Source organism: Oncorhynchus nerka, linkage group LG22 (assembly GCF_034236695.1).
Source record: "Oncorhynchus nerka isolate Pitt River linkage group LG22, Oner_Uvic_2.0, whole genome shotgun sequence".
Lineage (NCBI taxonomy): Eukaryota > Metazoa > Chordata > Actinopteri > Salmoniformes > Salmonidae > Oncorhynchus > Oncorhynchus nerka.
In genome coordinates this window covers 52,338,090-52,363,217 of record NC_088417.1, presented here as the reverse complement: position 1 = coordinate 52,363,217, position 25,128 = coordinate 52,338,090, and the positions used below count along the sequence as shown (strand labels likewise).

The 25,128-nt window shown below is 44.1% G+C and overlaps 1 protein-coding gene across 1 annotated transcript in view; it reads right to left on the bottom strand.

The window, feature by feature from the left end:
* Window positions 1-25,128, bottom strand: part of LOC115105315 (double C2-like domain-containing protein beta) — a 314,653-nt gene that overhangs the window by 126,755 nt on the left and 162,770 nt on the right. Inside the window, 1 exon segment of the mRNA XM_029627235.2 lies at window positions 5,778-5,975. Coding sequence (XP_029483095.2) covers window positions 5,778-5,975 — 198 coding nt within the window.

Here is a 25,128-nt window from a genome sequence, read left to right as displayed (position 1 = left end):
AGCCAAATAGATGATTAACGAAAAGCAAGAGCACTTGCCTATGTCATTCTACTATCCCCCATAGTATAACAGTTGACATATTCTATTGGTCAGATTGTCGTTCTGTGCGAGGAATATCTTCCAAACAGACTTTGGGACAGAAAGTTGTGGGAGGATAGATCCCAAATTCATAGAACTATTGTACATGAAAAGAAAATGAAAAAGCAATGAGGCTGATGCAAGTAGCAAAGTGTTTAAGAGCGTTGGGCCAGTAAGCGAAAGGGTGCTGGTTCGAATCCCTGAGCCGACTAGGAGAAAAATCTGCTGATGTGCACTTGAGCAAGGCACTTAACCTTAATTGTTCCTGTAAGTCGCTCTGGATAAGAGCATCTGCTAAATGTAAAAAATAATCATCTACGTTTAACTTAATGTTGACAAACTATTTCTTCACATTATAAGCGCATCAATGCACACAGCAGTAGGCTGCACATTTTCCAAATTGCAATTAGCGGGACAAAATGTACTCAAAAGCACACTACAAAATGCTAGAGGTGTGATGTGACAGAAAGGAAAATCATTTTTTAAATGTTGAAAGAGCCTGACTAGGATTGTGTCTTTGGCTGCTAGACAACAAAAGAAAGTTGATATGAGAAGAATTGCCTACTGATTTCAATGGCACATGAAGAAGTGTTAATAAAATAATTCCCTGAACATTCCTATGGTCGGAATTTGACTAGACTACTTCGAAATAATGCCAAATGTATATATTTTTTTAAATGTCCAGGTTTGAAAAAATAAAATAACTTCTAGTTAAATGGTATCAAAATGCTCAATGCCTTCGCTCAAATGTTAAGGTGGGTGATGTCGCAGTGAGCATCAGGCACTGGTCTTTTGTCTCCTATCTGAACAAATAGTATATAGCCTCGAGTATGTTGACAAAATCAAGCCTTTAGACATTAATATTAATTGTACATTATATTTGTCAAACACGACTGGCATTTAGCATATTATATATAGCTATTTTCAGGTCTCTCCAGAGATGTTCAATCAGGTTCAAGTCTGGGCTGGGCAAGAGCATTCAGAGAGTCCCAAAACCACTCCTGCTTTGTCTTGGCTGTGTGCATAGGGTCATTGTCCTTTTGGAAGGTAAACCTTCACCCAAGATTGAGGTCCTGAGCGCTCTGGAGCAGGTTTTTATCAAGGATCTCTCTGTACTTTGCTTCGTTCATCTTTGCCTCGATCTTGACTAGTCTCTCAGTCCTTGCTGCTGAAAAACATCCCCACAGCATGATGCCGCCACCACCATAATTCACCGTAAAGATGATGCCAGGTTTCCTCCAGACGACAGGCCAAAGAGTTCAATCTTGGTTTCATCTAAATCAGAGAATCTAGTCTCATGGTCTGAAAGTTTTTAGGTGCCTTTTGGCAAACTGCAAGTGGGCTGTCAATTGCCTTTTCCTGAGGAGTGGCTTCCGTCCGGCCTCTCTACCATAAAGGCCTGATTGGTGGAGTGCTACAGAGATGGTTTTCCTTCTGGAAGGTTCTACCATCTCCACAGAGGAACTCTGGAACTCTTTCAGAGTATACTTTTGGTTCTTGGTCACCTCCCTGATCAAGGTCCTTCTCCCCCGATTGCTCAGTTTGGCCAGGTGACCAGCTCTAGCAAGAGTCCAGTTTGGCCAGGTGACCAGCTCTAGCAAGAGTCTTGGTGGTTCCAATCTGCTTCTATTTAAGAATGATGGAGGCCACTGTGTTCTTGGGGACCTTCAATGTTGCAGGTATTTTTTGATACCCTTCCCCAGATCTGTGCCTCGACACAACCCTGTCTCGGAGTTCTACGGATAATCCCTTCGATTGGAAAGGCACACACCTGTTTATATAAGTTCCCACAGTTGACAATGCATGTCAGAGCAAAAAGTGTCCCTACAGTTGACCAATCGTGGACGAAGGGGCGTACACGTCGGCTCCCAAACTTCGGCTGGCCTCGAGAAATGTATTTGTGAGCCAGCTAAAAAACCACTTAATGAAGTCCAAAACGTACTAAAACTTCCGAACTCTTTCGGCCGGGAAGCATGTTTGATGTCTTTAGACACAATACTGGAAGCGAGTTGCTCCCGAATAGGTTGGTGACAGCACACATGCCAGATGATGACTCAATATAAGATTGACAGCATTGCGGAGGACTTTAATTATAGACAATAGTCAGTGCATGACTGCAGTTGCCTGTTGGTTACCTTGGCTTCCCAATTTGATGTTGGTTGTTCAAATCGAATTTGACCTATAATAAACTCAGCAAAAAAAGAAATGTCCCTTTTTCAGGACCCTGTCTTTCAAAGATAATTCGTAAAAATCCAAATAACTTCACAGATCATCATTGTAAATGGTTTAAACACTGTTTCCCATGCTTGTTCAATGAACCATAAACAATTAATGAACACGTACCTGTGGAACGGTCGTGAAGACACTAACAGCTTACAGAAGGAAGGCAATTAACTAATTGTTAACTGTTAAGTCACAGTTATGAAAACTTTGGACACTAAAGAGGCCTTTCTAATGACTTTGAAAAACATCAAAGAAAGATTCCCCGTGTGAACGTGCCTTAGGCATGCTGCATGGAGGCATGAGGACTGCAGATGTGGCCAGGGTAATAAATTGCAATGTCCATACTGTGAGACGCCTAAGACACCGCTACAGGGAGACAGGGCGGGCAGCTGATCGGTACATCCGAATATCACACCTGCGGGACAGGTACAGGACGGCAACAACTGCCGAGTTACACCAGGAATGCACAATCTCTCCATCAGTGCTCAGACTGTCCGCAATAGGCTGAGAGAGGCTGGACTGAGGGCTTGTAGGCCTGTTGTAAGGCGGGTCCTCACCAGACATCACCGGCAACAACGTCGCCTACGGGCACAAACCCACCGTCACTGGACCAGACAGGACTGGCAAAAAGTGCTCTTTACTGACGAGTCGCGGTTCGTCTCACCAGGGGTGATGGTTGGATTTGCGTTTATCATCAAAGGAATGAGCGTTACACCGAGGCCTTTACTCTGGAGCGGGATCGATTTGGAGGTGGCGCATCCGTCATGGTCTGGGGTTGTGTGTCACAGCATCATCAGACTGAGATTGTTGTCATTGCAGGCAATCTCAACGCTGTGCGTTACAGAGAAGACATCCTCCTCCCTTATGTGGTACCTTTCCTGCAGGCTCATCCTGACATGACCCTCCAGCATGACAATGTCACCAGCCATACTGTTCGTTCTATGCGTGATTTCCAGCAAGACAGGAATGTTAGAGTTCCACCATGGCCAGCGAAGAGCCCGGATCTCAATCCCATTGAGCACGTCTGCGACCTGAAATGTCCGGGAACTTGCAGGTGCCTTGGTGGAAGAGTGGGGTAACATCTCACAGCAAGAACTGGCAAATCTGGTGCAGTCCATGAGGAGGAGATGCACTGCAGTACTTAATGCAGCTGGTGGCCACACCAAATACTGTCTGTTACTTTGGATTTTGACCCCTCCTTTGTTCAGGGACACATTATTCCATTTCTGTTAGTCACATGTCTGAGGAACTTATTCAGTTTGTGTCTCAGTTGTAGAATCTTATGTTCATAAAAATATTTATACAATAAACACAGTTGACAGTGAGAGGACATTTCTTTTCTTACTAAGTTTATAAGCAGTATGTCAAGGTGGTGAGACATTAGTTAAATATTGAAGTGAGAAAGCATCAAGGGCAACATCTTGCCAAAAGAAACGCACTTGCTGCATTTCAACTACCTCCTACCTTGATTATCCGAGGTAGTCGAGTTTCTTGTAAGACGTCTCGAATGAGTCCTTCATTGTGGGTTTCTTTGCCAATCACGTTGCTGCAAATGTGTCTTTCTAATTGCCCTATTTGTACTGCACATATCACACAACACACAGCTTGATTACAATTAATTTGCTTCTCCATGTTGCTAATGTGTGCTTCCTTATGCTTCCTCAGTGAAACGGTGCCCAGGAGGATTGTGGCTAGAAAACGTCTGCTTCAACCCAAGTGTTCTGGCCCAGTGCACTCGGGGTGAAGTAGTAACACAGGCTAATACATTTCTCCATTCTTTCCAAGACAGTCAGATTTAATTGTTCTGAGTTCGTACAGCAGCAGATGAGGTATATAATATTAGCAATAGCTTATAACCTCTATCCAACTGTTGGCCATAATGGAGCACTGATAGGTTTCTACCATTCTGTCCAAGACAGATCTAATGGTTCCAAATGAATACAGAAACAGACTAAAGCATATGATCTCAGCCGGAATACCACACCAATACTACTGCTTGCCTATCTAGTCTATTGTTCAAAAAATTGTACTTGGACCTGGCATTGCTTTACACTCTGTATCGAACCTACACTCACTATTGCACTTATAAACACAACTAGCCCTAGTGGTTTTTGCCATACTGTAAATGTACAAAATATTTTGTCCTCGACAATGTAAGCCATTATATAACAGTTGAAGAAGGGCTTAATTCCACGTCAAATCAGGGCTACTTTCAAGTTGAGTGCAACTTCATGTTCCTGTCTCCTCTCCATAAGAGAGCTTTGCGCTATCCGCAAGGGCATAGTTCAACATCTGTCAAAACTGGTCTAGTCCACCCACTCCGTGGCATTGCCATTCCATCCCCCAATCGGGTGCAGGATTATAGGATAGGCAGGGCAGCCCTAAGACCTCTGCGTTCCAATAGAGCACTTCACTTTGCATGGATTAAACCTTTAGTGGACTGCCCTGCTGTCACACTAACCTGTATTCACTATAGTGTCGAAAAGGCCCATTGGCACCGATTGGAGAGAAATTGGAAGAAAATGAAAACTGATCTGGAGAAATGCTGTAAGAGTGACATGCTTAGGTGACACTTACACATCACCCTGCACAGTAATCAACAGGAAAGCTTCTGTTTAACGTTGTCAATGGTGATCAGTGCTCTTATAAGGCTTTTTCTATTAGAGCATGCCAGCAGTAGGTGCCACGACAACCACTCACTGTAAGACAGAAGAAATAAAGAAATGTACTTGTCAAATAAGGTGCATTGCCTTGGCTGGTGACAACAGTGGCCTGACTGGGGCAGATGCACACACGTCTCACACACACACACACACACACACACAACAGTAGCTTGCACGTTCGTGCACACACATATACTAATAACTCATACGTGTCACATGCAGACGCACACAGACACACACAACAGGAGCCTGCCAGCCTCGCTGTTTGGCCGGCTGCTCGCGTGTGGATGTAAACAGCCCTCTTGCCGAGACTCAACAGCACGCCCACAAATCCGACTGGAGCCCACTGCATATATCCTGCCTGCTAATTTAAAGCTAGTCAGAGAAGGCATGAATCACCCAGCTGAGAAGCCTCAGCACAAAACTGGAATATGAGCCCAGCCTTTAATCATCACATGCATAATCACATCACAAAAAAACCTGTCCTTATGGTACAACGGGAGTCTATAGTGTAGGAGTGTATGAGTGTAATGTTGCAAGCAGGAAAGGGAAGCAACAGCCTTTCTGCGACAGCAACAGTTGGCTCTCAACAGTCAGAGAGTTAGCTACACCACAGAGAGGAAGACGCACAGACACACCAGCCCTCGGCAACCACAGGTACTATAGAAGGAAAAGGAGGAGAGATGGGGTGAAAAGGAAGAGGTAAAAAAAAGACTCAGCCACACCTGATGGTTACTCAGCAACCAGACAATGAAGAAAGGAACGAAGGAAGAAGAAGAGGACAAAAACGAGAGAGAAATTGTCTCTACTCACTTGAGTCGTCAGAGTCATAGCCTTCCATGTCCGGCTCCTCCTTCTCCTTGCCGGTTGATGCGTATGACAGGGCGGCGGCAGCACCGCCAAAGGCCCGGCCTGGGTCGTCATCGGTGTGGGAGCATGCCGGGTCATCCCCAGAGTTGTGGCTGGCCGAGGACGAGCGCAGCGAGCTGGCCCGGATGAGGACGGGGGGTACTGTGGGGGGGAGACCCCGCGGATAGCGGGGGAAGTAGTCAGAGATCTGCTTGATGGGCTGGATGGGGCCAGGGCACACATCAATGGCCATGTGCTCCTGGATGCTGATGGTGGTCTTCTCGCCTTTGCGTTGTGTCATGCATGCGATCCCTTGGAGCTCCCACCCAGCCCAGTCAAAACAATAACAATTCCCCAGGTGCCTCCCAAAACACAAAAAAAAGGCTTCTCGAAAAGTAAACTAATAGCACCAAAGCCAGCCAGACAAAAATGTTATGGAATGTTTTTTCTCTTTTTAAGTTGTTCCTCTGAAGTCTATCCCTAAAGAAAAAGCCTGTAGCCCCAGTGGAGAGAGAGCTCCTGGCTGTGAGTGAGATGAGTAGGTCCTGGTGGCGCCTCGGACTCCCCCCTTCTAGCCTGCGCTGCTCTGGGCTACATGGAGAGCCGTGGCTGGTCCACCCTGCAAGCTCTAACCATGCTGTCGGTCTGCCTCACACACAATGCTGCCTGCCTGCACTCTCTACCGTGCTCCCTCTCTCTCTACATCCCTCTCTCCCTCTACCTCTACCTCTACTCTGTGTGTGTGTGTGTGTGTGTGTGTGTGTGTAAGGGAGGGAGGTCTTAGTGAGGAAGGAGGAGGGATCAGCTGATGTCACTGCTTAGCAACCGAGCAGTAAACAGGAACCTCCGGTGCGGGTACTTAATTATGCTATTAGTCCCCATCCATCTGTCAGCAGGAAGGAGGCTCTGCCGTGTGTGTGAGAGAAAGGGCAGGAAGAGGCAGATATTGCAGAAAATAAGCGTATGTGCGTGCGTGCAAGCTGTGGAGTGAAAGAGAAAATGTGCGTCTCTGAGGGACCACAACCGTAAATGTAAGTGTGTGTGTGCCCAGGAGTGTGTGAGAGAGAAGTGAATAGCTCCGAGTGAGAGAGGGAGTGAGAGTGAGTTTTGTGTGTCACAGAAAGGGAGAGAATCGGGAACTAACCAGCACTTCCTAAATCCCCAGCAGCTTAAATACCATGTTTGGAATGAGCAGTGAGACAATTCAGTGTGCCAGGTCACCTTGCCAGGTCACCTTCTCACCAAATAATCTCTAGAGAAACAGGTGCTGAATAACTACAATCAACAAAGTAACAATTAAAAATAATTGAAAAATGGTGTATCTGAGTAGTAACATTCCTCACATATTACAGCCCAGGTGGTTGTGGGTTCAATCTCCACAACCACTTATGCTGGGTCTTAATTTAAATCAGTCATTATCAAAAACGAGTGTCACAACTACATAGAGTGGGCAAACAACCTCCCCCTGGGTGGAAAGTGGTTACTGTTTTTGAGAATCACTGAAATTTCGTAGGATATTTTTTCTTACCTTTAACTACATAACGTTAAAAAAATAGTATTTTTTGCATGGTGCGTGAGATGAATTAATTTAAGTGGTGAAATACCCCTTTACACCCCGTTAGTGTTTTTATGAGTCCATATTCATGTGACTTGAACTGCCTTTTTGCAAAGCATGTACTTAAATGGGCCACAAACATTGATTGTGTGTGTTTTTCAAAGACACCTGCTCCAAGAGCAGACATTTTCCATGGTGCCGGCTCACAATGCAAACAGTGATGCATCGAACACATTGATCATTTAGACATCCATAAGAGTGACTTTAATCTCACTTAAAAGATCATGAGCCCACATGACAGGAGTCTTACTTGAGTTTGACAGGAGTCAGGCAAGTCATGTAATCCATTTATCAACAAATCACCTGACTAACCAATCTGTCAACCTGCCATTCAAAACGTACATTACAGAAATAAAGTATCTTATCAAAAACTATAGAAAAAATAACCAACATCCTCAAAAATACATTTGCCCTCTTTTGGAGTCTGTTCTTGTCACAATTGAGAAATAAAAAAGAACCCCTTTTCAATGACGTTTGAGTGATTGAATACAATTAAGCTATTAAGTCATTCACGTGACAGTGGTGTGGGGCGAACATTTTTTTAGGGAAAATACTGAATGAGAGCAAATGAATTCACAATCTATTTCTGACAATCCCTCGGGAGGATTTCTCTCTTTGATCCTTGACGGTACTTACGAGTGCACATTTACATTCACTTTCCCAATCTTTACACAAGGAAAACAAAGACCCAAGTAACAAAATCAAAAAATGCCCATGTCCATTGCCCTCGTTCACCGATGGGAGAGAGTTGATGGACAGAGTTTCTTTTGAAATCAATATTCGAGTGAGGTGACAAACAGGCAACACTATTTGTGGGACAGGTTGATGTTAAATAGGTTGACGAGATGGTTGCAAATGGTGCTAAACGTGTTGCTTTCTATCTGGAGTTTAACGTTTCTAGCTTGCGTATCTGGAAAACTGAAGAGGCCATCTTATCTATCTAAAGGAGATTCTGAAGGTTCTTTAAAAAATGTGGTCCCGCTTTATTGGAAGTGTATCTTATGAAGGCTTTATAAAGCATTTGTATAGGCTTTATAAGCACCACATAAATCGATTACAGTTCATCTATAACCGTTTTTCATCCTCTATAAAGGATTAATACATGTGAACAAATACATTGTGAATCTTTAGAGTATTATATGCAGTTATAGATGATTTGTGAAACATCTATGTAGTGCTTATGAAGCCTATAAGAAGGTTTTATGAAGCCTTCGTAAGATGCACTTCCAATAAAGCAGGACCAAAAACCTCACTTGCTATAGGTTCTGTTACAGTATGCTCTTTGGAATATTGGAATGCAATTTAAAAGAGACATTTTAATCGATTAACTGTCACAGTTCAGAGTCAACATTAAATCCAAATACATTTCACAGAGATGTTTCATAACTATGGCTTAATCAATTATGCTCAAGGAAATTTTATTTAAAACTAAAATGTTGCATTGTGTGATAACGCACTACTGGAAAAAGTGGCCACGTGGAAAAGAGCGTTCAGGTAAAACATAGGCCTATTCCAGGATGTAAGAGACCCTTTAATGGAGATTTGTCCAACACTCCAGCCAAATTCCACCCTCTTGATAAAGATTACGAGAACATTGCAAGGGCAGACCAGAGCAGCTCCAAATTCATCCTGGTCCTTCTCAACCGTAAGTGGTGGGCGTAACTGTGTAGAACAGTGTTTGAAGCCTCTTCTACTAAAGAACACTGGGTCATCTTCAGAGCTGCTGAGAGTTGCACTGTTTTGGTGAGACACGTTGGGTATGGAAATGAAATGGCACTTGATTTTCAACTGAATCTGTAGAAAACATGTACTACAGCTTATGATGACTGCTTAAACAAAGTGATCATACTCCCCCCCCCCCCATAAGGTTTGCCTGCAGGTGGGGGAGTTCATCGGAAGATGATGATTAGATATCATACAATGATTAAAGCCAACAGTTCATTTTAAATTGCGATCATAAGGTCAAGTCTACACGCTTTCACCCGACACAAATTAATCATACTGTACACATCACTGTGTAAATTAAGTTGATATAGTGATAATTGTCATGTTGGCAAAATAAAATTATTCTCCATCAACAAGGATCAGAATATTTGCACAACATATTATTCTATGGCAGCCAAACTAGTGGCTCTTGCGTAACACTGACCGGCAATGACGGTGTACTAGCTGAACCACTAGGTTTAGAGATAGAATCCAAGTTGACCAAACTCTAGAAATTCATTTCTCTCAGACTAAGCTGAACTTGTCATGTTTCATCATCAGAAAATGCTTTGAGAATCCCCAAGACAAACTTGCCATGGTTTTATGCAACTGAATTTATTGTAGATGGAATGCAGACCAAAAAAAGGGTATTAGGCAGAATGAAAAACAAAGGATTTATCACGCACTGAAAAGCTGCTGCCCACACAGAGCTTTAGTGTTGTCCCCTTGAATATAGTATATCTGTGTGTATATCAAATAAACATTATTTTAAAAAGGAAAGTATTGTATCTCACCTTCTAATGCATCATTTTAGAATTCAAGGCAGAACCTCTATTCATGTTGTTTACGGAAATACCTTTTCTTTTGTATCTGTGTTTGATAAAAGGCAGAATCACCACTCCTTTGCTCCCTGCCGAATCAGCAGAGAGCAAAAGGGATAGGAACGAATGCATAGGGAAGATACATTTGTTCATGTAGTGTATGTGAACACCTGCTCTTCGAATAACTCATTCCAAAATCATGGGCATTAGATTAGTATGGAGTTGGTCCCCCCTTTGCTGCTATAACAGCCTCCACTCTTCTGGAAGGTTTTCCACGAGATGTTGGGCACTGATGTTGGACGATTGGGCCTGGCTCGCACTCAGCGTTAAAAAATCATCCTAAAGGTGTTTGCTGGGGGTTGATGTCAGGGCTCTGTGCATGCCAGTCAAGTTCTTCCACACCGATCTGAACAAACCATTTCTGTATGGACCTCGCTTTGGGCACCGGGGCATTGTCATTCTGAAACAGGAAAGGGCCTTCCCCAAACTGTTGCCACAAAGTTGGAAGCACAGAATTGTCTAGAATGTAATTGTATGCTGTAGTGTTAAGATTTCCTTTCATTGGAACTAAGGGCCCTAGCCCGAAACCATGAAAAACAGCCCCAGACCATCATTCCTCATCCACCAAACTTTACAGTTGGCACTATGCATTCAGGCAGGTAGTGTTCTCCTGGTGTCCACCAAACCCATATTTGTCCTTCAGATTGCCAGATGGTGAAGTGTGATTCATCATTCAAATCAAATCAAATTGATTTATCAAATCAAATTCCAGAGAACGCGTTTCCTCTGCTCCAGAGTCCAATGGCGGCGAACTTCACACAAATCCTGCTGACGCTTGGCATTGCGCATGGTGTTCTTAGGCTTGAGTGCAGCTGCTCGGCCATGACACCCATTTCACGAAGCTTCCGAATAACAGTTATTGTGCTAACGCTGCTTCCAGAGGCAGTTTGCAACTCAGCAGTGAGTGTTGCAACCGAGGACAGAAGATTTTTACGCACTTACGTGCTTCAGCACTCAGCGGTCCTGTTCTGTGAGCTTGTGTGGCCTACCACTTTGCAGCTGCTCCTAGACGTTTCCACTTCACAATAACAACACTTACAGTTGACCGGGGCTCTAACCGTGCAGACATTTGGCGAACTGACTTGTTGAAAATGTGGTATCCTATGACGGTGCCACGTTGAAAGTCACTTAGCTCTTCAGTAAGGCCATTCTACTGCCAATGTTTGTCTATGGAGATTGCATGGCTGTGTGCTCGATTGTATACACCTGTCAACAACGGGGGTGGCTGAAATAGCTGAATCCACTAATTTGAAGGGGTGTCCACATACTTTTGTATATACAGTGTAGGGTAAAACATTTACATCAACAGGTGGATGGTAAGAGCTTAGTAAGAGCTTAGTAGTGGTAGACCATCAATAACTTGCAATTTGCATTGCAACACAGTCACAGTGCAGCATAATGGAAAGTCCAGGGCCCTCAATTGTGAACAGCATTACTTTTTCACACAAGTGAAGAATGCACCCTTCTGCCAATCTGAACTGAGTATTCCACCAAACACTGGTTTAAGAACAAATATATTTCAACGTATTCAGTATGTTGATAATGGGGCCCCAGGTATTTAAGGTATTTGAGGATATTGGTTGAATTAAGCCCGCAGCCTACTGTGTAGAGCACAGTAAGACATGGACACTAGTCGGGCTGTTGCAGTAACCATATTATCGCCACACCGGCAGTCATGAGTCATGACCGCAGTACAATTCCACGTGACCGCAGAGTCACGGTAAACTCATTTTATGCACTCTGGACATGCTTTGGTAGTACCCAACTTGCTAACAACCATCAGGTCCTAATGGCCTGGTACTCAGGGCTCTATTGTCCCTCTAACTACTTTGACATCAATGCAAATGCAATCAAAAATCACATCCAATACTTATCATAAAAACAGTATTGTACTTTTAAAGTCACTTTTTAACTTTATCAATTTGAAGAAAGAAGTTCAACAGCAGGTTGAAACTGAGTGGAAAACATGGTCGTTGTGGATGTTTCAAACCCTAACACAAAGAAATGGGCAGCACTTTCTAAGGTGATGATTTAATTCAAAAACACCAATAAGGATTTTAGAGCTTATGCAAATGCATAGTCGTATGAGGCCAAGCCCCAAAAAAAAAACATTGTGCTCTTATACAATACATAGGGCGCGCTTCAGCAGCTTATATGCAGCTTGTATGCATGGAGGCCTGGAGATGCTAAACTTGTTTATGTTAATTAATGGTCAATTACCGTGACACCGGCAGTCTTTTCCAAGACAATAACCGGCTGACAAATGTTTATGACCGCTGCAGCCATAGACACTAGTTTACGATGTGCTGTGTATCAAGACGCAGTGTGTACTGTGTATTGGAGAGACATGAGGCACCAGGATCCGAGAAGAGAGCTCGATTCAGAATCAGGAGATGGAGGATCAGAACAGGCCAAGATAAAGCAAAGCAATTCGACACATACAACAACACAGTTACACATGGAATAAACAAAACATAGTCAATAATACAGTAGAACAAAAGGAAACAAAAAGTCTATATACAGTGAATGCAAATGAGGTAAGATAAGGGAGTTAAGGCAATAAATAGGCCATGGTGGCGAAGTAATTACAATATAGCAATTAAACAGTGGAATGGTAGATGTGCAGAAGATGAATGTGCAAGTAGAGATACTGGTGTGCAAAGGAGCAAGATAAATAAATAAATACTGTATGCGGATGAGGTAGGTAGATGGGCTGTTTACAGATGGGCTATGTACAGGTGCAGTGATCTGTGAGCTGCTCTGACAGCTGGTGCTTAAAGCTAGTGAGGGAGATATGAGTCTCCAGCTTCAGAGATTTTTGCAGCTCGTTCCAGTCATTGGCAGCAGAGAGCATTGTGCCCTCACAGGTTGCAGTGAGAACTGGGCCCTGTATCACTTTTGAGAGACAACCACTTTAAGGGAAGCTGAGATAGTATTAGGCTACCCAATCTATAGAATGGAGTGTCATGCTGTATAGTATTCCCACAGTATGTTTTAAATATTGTTTGTCCCAATATGAATTTATAGAAATAATTGTAATTACGAGACTGAAAACATATTATAGGAACGTCGATGTACGTCGATAGGCAAGTAATTGATTCAAACAGACCTTAAGCAACAAACACTGATCGGGGGCTGCCCTTCTGTAGGGGTGGAAGGACGAAGTACTCGTGTGGGGTGTAGGGTTTGACCTTAGACTGAAGGTAGGGAGTCGCAGTTCTTCTTGCTTCTCCGTAGGCAAGCACCAGGGTCTTGAAGAGGATGCGAGCCTCGACAGGAAGCGTGCCAGTGGAGTGTGCGGAGGGTTGGGGTGACATGGAAGAACTTGGGAAGGTTGAACACCATGCAGGCTGCAGCGTCCTTGATACGTTGCAGGGGTTTGATGGCATAAGCGAAGAGCACCGCCAACAAAGAGTTACAGTAGTCTAGACGGGAGATGACAAGTGCCTGGATTAGCACCTACGTACGCCGCTGCCACGGAGTTGTCAACTGTGCTGGAGTGGACAGGGCTTCTCTGGGAGGAAGAACAGCTCTGTCTTGTAGAGGTTGAGCTTAAGGTTATGGGCAGACACCCAAGCGTAGATGTCTGCCAGGTACGCAGAGATGCGTTCCGCCACCTTGGTGTCAGAAGGGGGGAAAGAGTAAAGTAGTTGAGTGTCATCCGCATAACAATGATAGGAGAGACCATGTGAGGATATAACGGAGCCCAGTGACTTGGTGTAAAGAGAAAAAAGTAGAGAGCCTATAACAGAGCCCAGGGGGACACCAGTAGTGAGAGCATGTGGTGCAGACACAGATCCTCTCCAGACCACCGGGTGGGAGTGACTTGCCAGGTAGGATGCAATCCAGCAGTGTGCAGAGCCTGAGGATCTGATGGTTCATGGTGTCAAGTTACAGTCTTCACTCTGTCTCCTCACTTTTCCGCTTGACCAATTCCTCTCACACTTTCACTGTCCTCTTCCCTCCCTCTCTCTCACACAGCAGTTTCCAACATGGCAAAGTGTTTTTGCATTTTCTACCTGTGGAATTGTTGTATAAAGCAAATAATTTACATTATGCTGGCATGGGGGAAACAAGCTACAAACCCTCAAACCTAGTCAGTCAGGGAATTGTAGGATTAGTTCTGGATTTGTGTGTGTGTGTGGGGGGGGGCTTGTAGAACAAACCAGAGAGCATGATATTCTGAATACTAATGCTATTGACTTGTAAACATGAAACAGGAAGAAATGGGAGGATGTAAGTCATTTCAATACATTCAAATAGGTAAAGTAGTACAGGTTATAATAGATAGTTTGGGTTATTTATTTCCCCAGAGTCAGGTGAACTAGTGGATACTATTTTTATGTCTCCGCGTTCAGTTTGAAGGAAGCTGCCTACTAGCTTTAGCGCAATTGCTTACTAGCATTAGCACAATGAGTGGAAGTCTATGTGAACAGCAAGCATGCTAGCTGTACTTGTAGACTTCCAATCATTGCACAAACGCTAGTTATCAATGGCTCATAAAACTTCCTTCATACTGGACGCAGAAACTTAAAAATGTTATCCATGAGTTAATCTGACTCTGGGGAAGTAGATAAAGGGATATCCCTTGAATTATCCCTTTAAAAATATTTGCAGCACAAAAAACCTCTGCCCAACATAAGCATGTGTACAGATGTCGACACTACATATTCTCAACATAATTTCCTGCTTTGGCACGAAGGTGTGCGTGTTTACAGGGAAAATGTAGGCGACCAGGGTATTAATGCCTTGATACACACTCATCTCGATAACTGGGAAAGATAGGGCTATATTTTCAGAACACAGAGGAGAGATGGTGGGGATGCTCTGTGAATCCAGCTGTGAACATGCAAATCCCAACGATGCGTGTGAACACGGTGAATAAACAAGATAAAATGTTGATGTGAAGCGTTGTTACCTCGGACAAGACCATGATTCTCGGACTTTGTCATTATATTCCCCACTGTTTTGTTACATTGAGCTGAGGGTGGTGAGATTTGTGTGGAATAGATTTGGTCTCAACCAATGCAAACAACAACATGATAGTCATCAAAGGTAGCTTTCGTTACTGATGGGGAATCATATGAAACTTGCAATAACATACAGTTGGAAAAAAGTACATGTGAATTGAGGAGGGCCAATACCGCTTTCATAATCATTTTTTGTAACAAATTATAAAGCATGACATTTCAATCTAAGAACGACATTGGAGAAATACTGATTCTGAGAACACACCCAAAATCGGCTGTTATTCCATTTTACCATGTCATACATTAACCTGTCCACAGTATAACTTAATACATAGGGAACCCATAAAAAATATGAACTCTAAACTATTGACTTCAGTGGACCAGCAGCTTAATCTAAGAAACAACATGAAGTCTGTGCAGTGTGAAAATACATCATTCATGAATAAATACATTATGAGCTATTATACAGATCCTAGAAATACTCCACTTGAGCACGTGGCTATATATGCATACGACAGGTGTACACAATCTTACATAAGCAGGGGAGTTGTGGGGATGTATAGCAGGAAGCCCATGAAGAATAGTTCTACCCGAGCATAGGCCCTAGTGTCAGATTCATACACATTGTGTTTTCCGAAGGTAGGGATCACTGACTGGTTGGATGGTGACAATGCCATTTAAACCAGGTAAGATAGGCTATTCAATTAACTAGATTACAAATATTGAATATACAATATGCACATAGCGATGTCTTCTGGCCTAGACTATATACTGTACTACTGTCAAGGTAAGCAAACATTTAAGCAATTTGGGAGAACAATCACATTTTCATAGAAAACTCTACTGTGACAGGAGGCCAAGCGGTCTAGGGACTGAAGCTCTGCTGATTGCGTTTGATTATGAGAGTACAGTATTTGTGGTTTCAGAAAGCCCACATGGGTGACCTTGCCCAGGAATCACTGCCAACACCCAATTACACTTTGTGGGAACCTAATATTGGCATTATTTGACAAGGTCCATACAAATCAGAGCCTGAGTTGGAGCCAGCTCTGTGAACAATATAAAAACACTAGAAGATTGTAAGTAAATGGTAGAATAGAACAGAATTTTCTTGGCCTAACACAATCCATTATTAGGCCTTCTGCCAATAAATGAGATGAAGAGACAGGAGCTTCTGTTATCTTAATCAGAGTACACCAGAAGACGCCAAAGAGCAAACGAACAAGGACTTTAATTTTCAGAGATAAATACACCTAGGAAATGGTTAGACCACTGTACGGCAGTAACTGGAGAAGGGACTGTAGGGTACTTACTAGGGACTGAGGTATGGTAGTGTTCTTATTGGTTACTGAGGTACAGAGCTGTAGTAGGTCACTTCCTGGGCACGAAGTTTCCAGAGTAAAATGTATCTTCAGAGACATGGGGTAAACTCCAGGACTGTCCATCTCCAGGACTGAGGGAGGACATCTGAGTTCTTCTCAGATCCGCGATTGAGATCCGAACCCTCCAAATTCCCACCCGAACCAGACATAAAAAGAAAAAAATTATATTTCCGATCTGATATGGATCTGAGGTGGACCAGAGTTGAGAGACAATTGAGAAAAACACCTGGCACCGACAGATGTGGCAGCTCTGCTTCTAGCTCCTAAGCAACTTTGAAGTATTTTTTTTTGTTTGTTTGTTATTTCTTACCTTATTAGACCAGAATTATTTTTGTGTTATTACTAGTGGTGGAAAAAGTCACCCAGTAAAATTATACTTGAGTAAAAGTATGAAAGTAATAAATATACTTAAGTATCAAAAGTAAAAGTATCAATCATTTCAATATTCCTTATATTAAGCAAACCAGATGGCAACATTTTCTTGTTTTTTTAATTTATGGAAAGCCACGGGCACACTCCAACATTCAGACATCATTTACACACAAAGCAAAGTTACGTTCGCCAGATCAGAGGCAGTAGGGATGACCAGGGATGTAAATGAGTAATTTTGGGAGTCAAGGAAAATATATGGAGTAAAAAGTACAGAATATTCTGATGGAATGTAGTAAAGGTATTAAAAAGTATAAATAGTAAAGTACAGATACCCCAAAAAAAACAACTTAAGCAGTACTTTAAAGTATTTTTTACTTAAGTACTTTACACCACTGGTTTTACGCCCATGCATTGACTTTTGTTCTCAATACATGTTGGGGATGTTATTCACGAGGACATATTTATCTGTCTCACGATTCCCGAGCAGGAAACGACACATGGGATGTTCAGTGTGCTGCGTGGCTATATTGACGAAAACCAGATTCCATGGAATTGAATGGTGGGATTTTGCATAGATGGGGCCCCATCTATTGCGGGACAGCAGGCAGGCCTCTGCATCTAATTATGAATGTGTCTCCCTCTGCTATATAGACTAATTGTATGATACACCGAGAGAAAATGGCGGCAAAAGAGCTGAGCACACAACTCTGAGATATATTGCAGCGGGTAACTTAGATTGCAAACTACATCAAACCACATCCACTGCAAGCACGCCTGTTCACAAAACTATGTAGAGATAAGGGATCAGAGCATGACAATATTCTTGGAGGTTATCAAGAGTGTTGGAAAGATTTTTTGCATTGAGAGAGGAATTGTTGTCATTCACAATATACTTGTAATGAAAAGAAAATGTGTCTCAATGGCAATGTAACAGACATTCTGTATTTGGAATACTGAACGCAAGCATGCAGAGAAAATAAAAACACATTCTACAGACGAGTGACCAAATCAGTAGATTCAGAAGAAAGAGGTCTTATTGGAGAGAGAGTCTTTCAAAAGCGAACCATGCCCCCTTCCCTCGGCTATGCATGCTTCTAAGAGAAACAGCATCCGTAAGTGTCCCACACGAGTTAGGACTGCTTACCTCCTGAGCTTGGAAGAGCACTTTAGGACCTACTTCCCAAATCCGTTTGACTGTGATCTTTGCTCAGTTGACATGCCGGTAATTGAAATTGAACAGCTGATTGAGCGTTCATGTGATCCGAATGCAGTCACGGATCACAACGTAGGAGTTTTGGTTCCTGACTCAAAGGGAATACCTTGCCCTCTCCCTGTGAGCATTCATTTTGTGTTCAAAACAATTGGGAGCTCGGAAATCTCAAGACTTCAGAGCATTCAAGACAACGGGGAACTCTAGAAACAAAAAATTAGCTCTGACTGGGAAAAATAGTTTTGAACGGTCATCCAACTTTAAATTCCAACTCAAGAACTCAGGCCTCTTTCTAGAGCTCCAACTTTCCAACCTGAAGATCACTGACATCATGATTTGATCTTGCATTTTTCACTAGCTCATATCTGTGTGAAACTTGATTGAGTGCACTCGTCTGCATTAAAATCAAATAACGATCTAGGTTGGATGTGACAGCAGAGATGAGGTACGCACTGTTGACCACGTCCCCTGACTTTGAGAATCTCCAAAGTGACATGCATCAAGCACACCCATCTCATTAGTGGTGGTGAGATAAGATACATTATGTCAGACTCATTTGCAATTGACTGTCATAGCCCCACATTAAAAAGTAGGTGATGGTGAGTTGAGAAGACAATCATAAACACTTTTGGAATGTTTTTCAATATCCCCAAATAAAAAAGTTAACATGGTTGATGTCGCAATATTTTCAGATATCAAAATGGGGTCGTGGGCCCAAAAAGTTTGGGAACCCCTGCACTAGTTGATAAGGTTCTATGTCACAGGCACCAGATTTTCATTGCATTATAGGAAAATAGTTTCATTACAGGGTCTCACTGTGCGTTGCACAAGCCATAATGACATATTTCCATGGGGCGGCTTTTTGCACAAGAATGGAAACAGAGGTGGCCCTCCTTTTTCAAATTACTCCAAGCACCTGGCTTCGGAAATACATCTTAGGGAATAATGGGCTTGAAAGAAAAAAATACTTCTGCTCTTTGGCGCTTCATTGAGTGTTTTCGCCATGAAATGACAACCCTCTGGGTGTCAAAGCTCAGCGGGGGAAAAACTGCACATTCGATTGAGCAGTGTTTCTGGAGGAAGTTACCTACAGCTTCGATAGGTTTCACCAAGGATATGGTTTCACATACCAGGCTTACAAGATCTCTTATAAACCAATATGTACTAGCGATTAACATTTAGGTTAAACTGGACACTCAGGGGGATGCATTGCAGTGATGTTGGTCATTTTTCGAGTCATTGGTGGGGGGTACAGTTACATGCCTGGATATAATTTTTTGCGATATATCGTATCGTATTGACAATATTGCATCTTTTATTATCTCATGGCTCTCTCTTGTCTCTCTGCAGCACACATATGGTGAGCAATATGTTTGGAACATCAAATCACAATGAAATCATAGTATAAAATCGCAATACACGTCATATCGGAACCTAAGTATCATGATAATATCGTACCGTGAGGTTCCTGGCAATTCCCAGCCCTATTATCTTCCTATGCAAACTCATGAATGTGGGTGTACAAATTCATCAATCACCTGTCTTTGCCATAGCAAGCTTCCCTGTCAATAGAAGGTGCAAATAAAATCAGTTGGTAGTAGTGGTGGGCACCGATATCATTTGAAATCGATAGGAGCATGGCATACAGTATTTATGATATCGGTTTATCCTTCCTGTTAACCTACACTATTATGTCAACAAAAAAAAAGCATACATGACTGTTCCTGCATGCACAAAACCCTCTCACAGACGTCTCACTGGTTCTCAACCTGGCATACTTACTTGATAATGGGCAATCAACAGTAGATGGGCTTCCCATTGCATTCAGACTGGTTGGGTAGGTTTTAAGCTACCAGAACATTCACACCTGGCCCAATGGGCAATACGCAATCAGTTGTCTGTGCTTCACAGAGCTGTGGAAGTGAACAGAAATTGGTAGACAGCACATACAATAAAGTGTTTATTAATTCTGGATATGATATCAAATAGGAAAAATGAAACTGATATCGATATGGACTTTCCATACTGGTGCCTATCACTAGTTGGTAGTATGAGGTAGTATATCAACTTTTGTGGACACCAAAGCACATGACAGATGACTGTGAACAAAACTATCCTTCAAATGTGTATAAACAACTCCTTCCTTGATCTGCAATATAGTCTGCATTACTAAGCAAAGTATGATGCCAACAATGTAAAGTGAAAATCAGAGCCCCATTGTACAGTTTGGTCACAGTGTCTTCCATGACCTCTAATATGTTTGTGTGGATGACACTTTCCATATAAGAGAGACAGGACAGATGTGAAATCTCAAAATGACGTCAAAGGTTTGCCTGCTTCGACATGAGCAACTAAAGGGCAGAAGTTTTGGACACAAACATTTACAGCAAGAAACCTGTATTTCCTTGGATACACATACTGTCTATCCATTTTAGAACTATTTGCAAACATGCCAAATACTGAATAGATGAACAATGAAATCATAATTAAACAGTGATTGAACAGTGATTTAGATAATTGTGTACAATCTGTCGGCTTTGGCATAGAAATGTGAAACATATATCTACTATATTTAACTGATCCAAACAAAAAAGAAAATAAGGACCTAATATCGCTTTCCCCAACTCCAAGTCATAAAGACACCAGTCAATTGCTCTGCCTCATACAGTGTGAAGGCATGTGGAGCCTCTGGCCAAGTGCAGTTCCAAGAGATCCTCTGCACCACTTTACAAAGTTTTCAACTGAGACATTTATCTGACCACTGACACTTTATTATGAGCGTGGAGCCATTGCCACAAAAGCCTCAAAAGCCACCCAACTGGGACAAAGACCACCGATATCCATACTATCTAGTGGAAGACACCGTCTGAAAAATATACAAACGTGGCCTGAACCTCAGCCGCTAGCTTCCCCCCAGCCCCCCCAAGCCTCCAAACCCAGGGTAGGATCTAGCCTTTAAGGGGTCAGAAGTGAGATTTGGTTGGTGGGCCCCCCATCAAGCTGGCATAATTTTCTTGACAGCGGAGAGAACCTTTTAAAGTTAATTTCATACAATTCTACTCATTTGACCATGGGCGGAGAGATATATTTTTTAACAGTTTTAAAGCTAATTTCCTTCAATTCTACACATTTTGCCATGACTTATGCCATTAATGATATCTCAGTGAGAGTGACTAACAAAGTCAATGGGGGCCATTTGAACGTACTCCTTGTGTATTCTATTATTCTAACTAGCAACAGTAAGTTAAGACCCCGACTGAGTTCTTCTGGGGCCCCGTAGCGGTCGGGGGACATAAGCAACAGCTTATGTCGCTTATGCCTGGAGCAGACCCTGTCCAAACCAATTTGCTGTGAATTCCTAAAATCAAGGAAGCCACTAACTTTTCTTCTATTTGGTGAGCTGACACCTAGGTATGTCCCTCACCTCGTCGCAGCCACTCCAATTGTAACGTGGCTGAAGGAAAGCAAGGTGAATGCTACTTGACCTAATTGAGACTTAAAGCCATGTTTATTGTTTGTCTGGCCACATGGAGGTACATTATGCAGCCAGTGGTGGAGCAGGCTTGTGTTGCTCTAAAGAGGGTTTGTGGGCCGACGTTGGTGTCGAAGCATAAGAATGCAGCGCCAATTAATTAAAAGCTATGCACCGAGCATCTTTGAAGTTCAGATGGGTTAAATGGAATAGTAACTGAAATTTAGACAGACTGTAGGCCTGTAACCTCCATGATGTAGCCTAATATACTATTACCTCCTGCAGAATTATTTCAATAAAATGATACAATAAATGTTATTTTTGTCTCAGGAACAGGAGTGGAGAAATATTTATTGTCACGACTTCCGCCGAAGTCGGCCCTTCTCCTTGTTCGGGTGGTGTTCGGCGGTCGACGTCACCGGCTTTCTAGTCACTACCGATCCATTTTTCTGTTTAGTTTAGTTTTGTCTGATTATACACACACACACCTGTTTTACATTCCCTCATTACATTCCCTATTTAACCATCTGACATACATTTCTGTTCTGTATGTGATTGTTCATGTCGTTAGCGCCTGACTCCGCTTTCACTCTGCACCCAATCGCTGACAGAATCACGGACCTTTCAAATGGAGTCAGCAGGCACAGCCAGCCCTTCTCTCCCAGTAGAGGAGCGCGTTCAGCAGCACGCGATCATGTTAAACCGGCTAGGGACAGCCATGGATCACGTGTTGCAAACTATGGACAGATGGGAGAGAGGAAGCTTTCCTGTCAACGCTACTACACCTCCACCCGCACCTAAACCTACACCGATGTTCACCCCTCCGTCGTCAAGTCCCAGTGGGATTCAGCTCTGCGTATGACGGATCATTTGCCGGGTGCCAAGGGTTCCTACTCCAGCTGGAGCTCTACCTGGCAGCTGTTCAGCCGGCTCCTTCCGGACCCGAGAGAGTGGGCACTCATCTCCTACCTGACTGGAAAAGCCCTGGAGTGGGCCAACACCATCTGGGGAAGGGAAGGTTGGACTCTGGATGACTACGAGGACTCCTCCCGCCACTTCCGGGCAGTTTTTGATCATCCACCTGAAGGGAGAGCGGCGGGAGGGTGATTGTTCCATCTGAGACAGGGGATGAGGAGAGCTCAAGAGTTCGCACTGGACTTCTGAACTCTGGCAGCTGGTGCAGGATGGAGTGAGTGGGCCCTGATCGACCACTACTGGTGTAGTTTACGTGAGGACGTTCGTAGGGAGCTAGCCTGCAGGGACACTACTCTCAACCTGGACCAGATGGTGGACTTGTCTATCCGGCTGGATAACCTGTTGGCCTCCTGTGGACGTCTGGATCGGGGTCTGTCCGTTCCATTACCCAGCACATTGGATCCCACACCTATTAGGAGGGGCTGCTATGAGGGGGTCCGGAGGGGGGACCATTCCCTGCACCAGCTAGAGGGCACACTGCTGGTCGGTGCTGGGGTGGTTCTCCAGGAGGTCGAGGTAGCAGGCGGAGTACTGGTGGGTCATCCCAGGTGAGTAGGCACACAACTCACCCAGAGCCCTCTGTTGCACACATGTGGTTACCTATAGAATTTCCTGAGTTCTCCCCACATTCCCAGCATAAGGCGCTAGTAGATTTAGGCGTAGCTGGGAACTTTATTGACCGCTCCTTAGCACATAGATTAGGGATTCCTATTGTTCCTGTTAATGTTCCCTTCCCTGTACATGCCTTATATAGTCGTCCTTTGGGGTCGGTGCTAATTGGGGAGGTCACAGCGCCCATTGCTATGAGAACGCAGGGGGGTCACGAGGAGAGAATTAGTCTCTTCCTGATCGATTCTCCTGCGTTTCCTGTTGTATTGGGTCTTCTTTGGTTGGCCTCTCATGATCCTATTATTTCGTGGCAACAGAGGGCTCTTAAGGAATGGTCCTGTCAGTGTTCAGGGAGGTGTGTTGGTGTTTCCTTAGGTGCCACTACGGTGGAAAGTCCAAACCAGGTTTCCACCATGCACATTCCCCCCGAATATGCAGATTTGGCACTCGCCTTCTGTAAAAAGAAGGCGACTCAATTACCACCCCATCGACAGGGGGATTGTGCGATAGATCTCTTAGTAGATGCTGCACTTCCCCGGAGTCATGTGTATCCTCTGTCACAGGAGGAGACGGTGGCTATGGAGACATACGTCACCGAATCTCTGAGACAGGGATACATTCAACCTTCCATCAGGTTTGCACCTGTGTATTGATTATCGAGGTTTGAATAAGATCACGGTAAAATACAGTTACCCGCTACCGCTCATAGCCAGTATGACCGAGTCATTACACGGGGCGTGTTTCTTCACAAAATTGGACCTCAGGAGCGCTTACAACCTGGTGCGTATCCGGGCGGGAGATGAGTGGAAGACAGCATTTAGCACCACTTCTGGGCATTATGAGTACCTCGTCATGCCGTACGGGTTAATGAATGCTCCATCAGTCTTCCAATCCTTTGTAGATGAGATTTTCAGGGACCTGCACGGGCAGGGTGTAGTGGTGTGTATAGATGACATTCTAATATACTCCGTTACACGCACCGAGCATGTGTCCCTGGTACGCAGGGTGCTTGGTAGACTGTTGGAACTGTACGTCAAGGCTGAGAAATGTCTGTTCTTCCAACAGTCCATCTCCTTCCTAGGGTACCGCTTTTCAGCGTCAGGGGTAGAGATGGAGAATGACCGCATTTCAGCCGTGCGTAATTGGCAGACTCCAACCACGGTAAAGGAGGTGCACGGTTTTTAGGGTTTGCCAACTACTACCGGAGATTTGTCCGGGGGTTTGGTCAGGTAGCGGCTCCCATTACCTCACTGCTGAAGGGGGGACCAGTGCGACTGAAGTGGACAGCAGGGGCGGACATGGCTTTTGGTCACCTGAAGGCTCTGTTTACCTCGGCTCCCGTGTTGGTTCATCCTGATCCCTCCTTAGTGTTCATAGTTGAGGTGGACGCGTCCGAGGCAGGGATAGGGGATGTGCTGTCTCAGTGCTCGGGTATGCCACTAAAGCTCCGCCCCTGTGCATTCTTTTCGAAGAAGCTCAGCCCGGCGGAGTGAAACTATGATGTGGGGGACCGGGAGTTGTTAGCTGTTGTCATGGCTCTGAAAGCGTGGAGACATTGGCTTGAGGGGGCTAGACACACTTTTCTCATTTGGACTGACCACCGCAATCTGGAGTACATTCGAGCAGCGAGGAGACTGAACCCTCGTCAAGCAAGTTCGGCCATGTTTTTTACCCGTTTTGTTTTCACCCTTTCCTACAAACCAGGTTCCCAGAACGTGAAGGCAGACACACTGTCCCGGCTGTATGATACAGAGGAGCGGTCCACGGATCCCACTCCCATAATTCCAGCTTCTCGCCTGGTGGCACCGGTGGTATGGGAGGTGGACGCGGACAGAGCCCACTCCCCCTGAGTGTCCAGCTGGGCGTCTGTACGCTCCGTTTGATGTCCGCGATCGTTTGATCTGTTGGGCTCACACGTCACCCTCCTCTGGTCATCCTGGCATCGGTCGGACGGTGCGCTGCCTTGCTGGGAAGTACTGGTGGCCCACTTTAGCTAAGGACATGAGGGTGTATTTTTCTTCCTGTTTGGTATGCGCACAGTGCAAGGCACCTAGACACCTGCCCAGAGGGAAATTACAACCCCTTCCCGTTCCACAACGACCATGGTCACACCTATCGGTGGATT